The sequence below is a fragment of the Limulus polyphemus genome, unplaced genomic scaffold (genome assembly GCF_000517525.1).
Source record: "Limulus polyphemus unplaced genomic scaffold, Limulus_polyphemus-2.1.2 Scaffold12964, whole genome shotgun sequence".
NCBI lineage: Eukaryota > Metazoa > Arthropoda > Merostomata > Xiphosura > Limulidae > Limulus > Limulus polyphemus.
The window spans coordinates 330-6,261 of NW_013678574.1; the positions used below are offsets into that span (position 1 = coordinate 330).

General features: G+C 34.6%; 1 protein-coding gene across 1 annotated transcript; it reads right to left on the reverse strand.

Annotated features, from left to right (window-relative positions):
- Positions 1 to 492: 492 nt before the first annotated feature.
- Positions 493 to 5,666, reverse strand: LOC106477137 (the record flags this gene model as incomplete). The annotated part of the gene is made up of 3 exons (XM_013937729.2): positions 5,494 to 5,666; positions 4,559 to 4,619; positions 493 to 1,049 (listed from the first exon to the last, which is right to left on the reverse strand). Coding segments are annotated over exons 1-3 (717 nt in total), but the record flags the coding sequence as incomplete, so codon positions are not given.
- Positions 5,667 to 5,932: the final 266 nt, after the last annotated feature.

A 5,932-nucleotide genomic window follows, 5' to 3' on the forward strand; every position in this document is an offset into this window, starting at 1 on the left:
GAGTTTTATTATTTTGACGAGTTACAACCCACCCCCTTCTTTGTTGCCTTATAGATTAGTAATGTTATTGCAATGAAATGGTACTTTACAGAGCTAGCTAGCTTCACGAGTTTTATTATATTTACTCCACTGGAAATTCCATCCCACCTAACATGCTCGCCCTCTCAGCCGTGGGGGCGTTATAATGTGACGGTCAATCCCACTATTTGTAGGTAAAAGAGTAGCCCAAGAGTTGGCGGTGGGTGGTGTTGACTAGCTGCCTTCCCTCTAGCCTTACACTGTTAAATTAGAGACGGCTAGTGCAGATAGCCCTCGTGCAGCTTTGCGCGAAATTCAAAAACAAACCACTAGAAATTTTAAGTATTTGTTTAACTACAGTCAGATTAAATAAGATTCTTGTATTGAAGTAAATCACACGTAATTGAAAAAAAACAAAAACAACACACAACTTAGCAGATTTTAAGTTTTTACGTTGGAACCTCTTCTTCATACCTCAAGATCAAAGTTCGGAAGATTTTGTAGCTCCCGCTGGAAGGCCATTATATCGGCCTCGCTCGTGTCCGGCTGGGAAGCAGAAAAGGTCGCCGAGTGGACTTTGGACTTCTTTCTTTTCAGGCTTGAAAGGTGAAAACTCTGATTACGCTGGTGAGTTGGAGATGGGATTGGTGTTTCTTTATCTGTGTGCTTATCTGCCGAATTTGTCAGCACCGTATACATCGGTTCTCTCCGCAGTAGCCTGGGGGCAATCAGATTACTTTGGACCGACTCCCTTCTTGTGATGTCCAGTCTGGAAGGGGAAAGAGAAGTCGAGGAACAGTCAATGGTCAAGTTGACTTTCCTACGAACGCGCAGCCCTTCCTCGGTCCCTTCTGAACTGGCCCGACTACGATTTTCTCTAGAGCCCATGCTCGAGCGAGAAGACGCTCTTCTGCCCCGGGAAGAAAGGGAACTGCCTAAGACACGATGTTGGCAGAGCCGTAACAGGATGACAGGATGGACAACAGCTGGGAGACTCTCCAACAGAAATACGAGGCGGTTGTCTTTATCTCCTGCAATTAAGAACACATATAAAGACGGAAGAAAGAACAGAGTCAACAGGAGTCAAACTTAACGCTTTCCTAGTAAACTTGGAGTTCTTCGTAAATGTTTATCTTTTTACATTTGCTATAATTTTTTTTTACAATTAATTATTATTCGTTAAATGCCAAACTGAATTTATGTACATAAAACATTGCTCTTGCTATGCGTAACAAGTAACATTGAAACTTTTTGTGCAACTACATAAGTATATATTGACCATTAACCCATACATCACACAAGAAGTCTGATTTCATTATCAGGCCTCTTCCATCAGCAGCATATCCCCACACTATACTAGATATAAAAGTATAACAAAGAAATTATATTTAATAAAGACAAGTAGGGATCGATATATAAGTAACCTAGCTAGCTATAATACTATAGCAGGTTTTAATGCCACAAAAAGTATTGAAACAAGAAAGTCAAAAATACAAAAACTGAGTTTGTTAAAATTAAAACAAGAGGGAATCCCCAATAGTCGCGGCTGTAATTAGATCTATAGTCCGTCAAGATATGGAGCTATGAGCTAAAAGTTTGTACTTGAAACAAGAGGGAATCCTCAATAGCCGCGGAACTTGAAATTCTTTTAGGCAAGATTAGGGTAAATTAATCTACGAGACCTTTTTCCATTTTTATCTATACTTTTGTGCGCCAGCAATACAAGGCGTGGAGCTCGTGTATACCCAATTAAATTTTATTGTTCATCAGGATCTCTACTAACCTACCCAAAAATCTAATTATATGCGCAAAGTAGCGCATCGTCCGTTATATATATATATGTGTGTGTGTGTGTGTGTGATAGTATCCTTTTCGGTACAAGAAAGGAATCATTAGGACCACAGACAGAAGAATTTTGTGAAAGAATTAGAGTTATTAGGTTCGTCATATTTTTGTGTACACTTGTCTGGAAAAGTCACTTACTTACTTACTTACACACAATATTATATATAAATACTGTCTTCCTCTAGGTACAGTGTTCTTTCTTAATATTTACAATTTGAAATCAAGTACTTAAACTCCAGTCCTTCATATGCACGATAAATAAACATTGTATTTGGTTATACTTACCCGTTCATTTGAGTGTCAGAATTTAAAACATATTTATTTTATTTTTCGCCAACTGTCAAAATAAATTACTTTACTTAGACTTCTTAATCGTATAAATATGTTGTTGTTGGGCTTAGGATTCTTCTACAGTAAGTGTCTGTGACTTGTTGACGATAAATGAACAGCACGCGCCTCATTTGTTTTCAAAATAATATATATATATTCGGAACAAGTTAAACGTATTTACACTATAGATATTATATATATATATATATATATATAGTTCTCTTCTTGTTGTCAAAAGTCCACTTAGGCCTATTCAATTACATTAAAATTTCAGTTGACAAGCCGAACTATCTTCTATTTTACTATCGCACTATTATTCTGTGTGTGATTCACTTACAATTGTGGCGCGAGTTACCGTAATTCGTCTGGCTTTCTTTCTTCTGAATATCCTCTGTTCCCTTTGTCAAAGTGTAACCAGGCTGATTCAATTACTTTAGAACCACGCTTTGACAGAATAAATTAACTAAATATCTAACTTATCGTGAGTGTATGTCATCTGATTAGATATCTAACATATAGTGCTTGTGTGTCATCTGAGTAAATATCTAACATATCGTTAGTGTATGTCATCTGACTAAATATCTAACATATCGTTAGTGTATGTCATCTGACTAAATATATAACTTATCATGAGTGTATGTCATCTGACTAAATATCTAGCTTATCGTGAGTGTACGTCATCTGACTAAATATCTAACATATCGTGAGTGTATGTCATCTGACTAAATATGTAACATATTGTGAGTGTATGTCATCTGAGTAAATATCTAACATCTAAATAACATATTGTGAGTGTCTGTCATCTGACTAAATATCTAACTTATAGTGAGTGTATGTCATCTGACTAAATATCTAACTTATCGTGAGTGTATGTCATCTGACTAAATATCTAACACATCGTGAGTGTATGCCATCTGAGTAAATATCTAACATATCGTGAGTGTATGTCATCTGACTAAATATCTAACGTATCTTGAGTGTATGTCATCTGAGTAAATATCTAATTTATCGTGTGTATGTCATCTGACTAAATATCTAACATATCGTGACTGTATGTCATCTGAGTAAATATCTAACACATCGTGAGTGTATGTCATCTGAGTAAATATCTAACTTATCGGGAGTGTATGTCATCTGACTAAATATCTAACATATCGTGACTGTATGTCATCTGAGTAAATATCTAACACATCGTGAGTGTATGCCATCTGAGTAAATATCTAACATATCGTGAGTGTATGTCATCTAACTAAATATCTAACGTATCTTGAGTGTATGTCATCTGACTAAATATCTAACATATAGTGAGTGTATGTCATCTGAGTAAATATCTAATATATCCAGAGTGTATGTCATCTGACTAAATATCTAATATATCGTGAGTGTATGTCATCTGAGTAAATATCTAACATATCGTGAGTGTATGTCATCTGAGTAAATATCTAACATATCGTAAGTGTATGTCATCTGACTAAATATCTAACATATCGTGAGTGTATGTCATCTGACTAAATATCTAACATATAGTGAGTGTATGTCATCTGAGTAAATATCTAACATATCGTGAGTGTACGTCATCTGACTAAATATCTAACATATCCAGAGTGTATGTCATCTGACTAAATATCTAACATATCCAGAGTGTATGTCATCTGACTAAATATCTAACTTATCGTGAGTGTATGTCATCTGACTAAATATCTAACATATCCAGAGTGTACGTCATCTGACTAAATATCTAACTTATCGTGAGTGTATGTCATCTGACTAAATATCTAACATATCGTGCGTGTATGTCATCTGAGTAAATATCTAACTTATCTTGAGTGTATGTCATCTGACTAAATATCTAACATATCGTGAGTGTATGTCATCTGAGTAAATATCTAACATATCGTGAGTGTATGTCATCCGACTAAATATCTAACATATCGTGCGTGTATGTCATCTGACTAAATATCTAACATATCGTGAGTGTATGTCATCTGAGTAAATATCTAACATATCGTGCGTGTATGTCATCTGACTAAATATCTAACATATCGTGAGTGTATGTCATCTGAGTAAATATCTAACATATCGTGAGTGTATGTCATCTGACATTCTTGTGCTTGCTATTCATCTTGAATACATTAAGGAATCTGTAAAGGATTAAATATCAATATACAGATTCAAGATTCTGTGTTACATATGTTCCACAAGGAGTGGTTTTATTCATCACGTTAATTAGGAGCTCCACGTTCCTCACAAACAGATATTCCACGTGTATTCATACACGCCAGCTTGATGCTTTATTTGCTTTGTAAAATAGAGAAAGTGTCTATGATTAACACATCTTTTCAAAGAATTACAATAAACTACTCACCATCATAGCTACTCAACTTTTGACCATGATCGTATCCATATTCTTCTGTGGCAATCTTGTTCTGCAACCAACAAAAAAACCAGCCGGAACGTCAGAAAGGAGGTGAAGAAACAGAAGAAATGGTGAATTGGTACTTGGTTATTAACTATCATTAGTAATTTACAACTAACCTACCACAAAACGAACACACGCACACAATTTATATCGAACGAAAGAAATGAATAACACAAAAGCGACGTCTAGCGGATAAAAAAGTTATGAATTTATAAACACGGCTGAAAAAATAGAATAATGCAATACAAATAATATATAAACCTATTTGTTAAAGATAAAATTCAGCCATAAACATATTATATATATATAAGCATTGCGAAAATATCACACAATATCATCGTTATTAAAATAACTAGATAACTAGAAAATAACAGTCAGTATCCTACATCATACCCTATAGTCAACAGTATAAGAGGTTACACAGGTCAACATTGTCAGTATCCTACATCATATCCTACAGTAAAGTATATCAGATATTACAAAAGTCAACACTGTCAGTATCCTACATCATGTCCTACAGTCAACAGTAAAAGATGTTGCAAAAGTCAACACTGTCAGTATCCTACATCATGTCCTACAGTCAACAGTAAAAGATGTTACAAAAGTCAACATTGTCAGTATCCTACATCATACCCTACAGTCAACAGTAAAAGATGTTACAAAAGTCAACATTGTCAGTATCCTACATCATACCCTACAGTCAACAGTATAAGATGTTACAAAAGGTCAAATACCAACGTACATGAAAAGTTTTATGATGTCATCGTATGTTCCATATCTTAACGCGAAACTTTATGGAAAAGGTAAAACGACAAAAAAAATATTTAATTATTAATAATAATATTTACGCTAATATTAAAAGTTTATTTTCAGATTTTTACCTCGATGTATTTAAACATGTCCTGAACGACCGATTCTAACCGCATACCGATATACTGGTAATTATCATCTCGCACACTAGATGGCGGTAACGACGTCATGGCTATGAATGTATCTTCAACTCTGTCTTGAAGTGGTGTTGGCGGTGGTTCTGGATCCTCTTTGATAACAACAATAAAATCATTTAATGTAAATACTTAGAACCTCATAATAATCATACTATTTCAGCAATAGTTTGTGGAAATTAAACAGGAAATATGTAGGTATATAACTTTGAAAGATTTGATGACTCAAACGACATTATATCTGCATATATAGTGTAGATGTAGAGGATATACTGGTAAAAACTGTTGTATTCTAAAACAACAACAGGATATACTGGTAAAAACTGTTGTATTCTAAATCAACAACGGGATATACTGGTAAAAACTGTTGTATTCT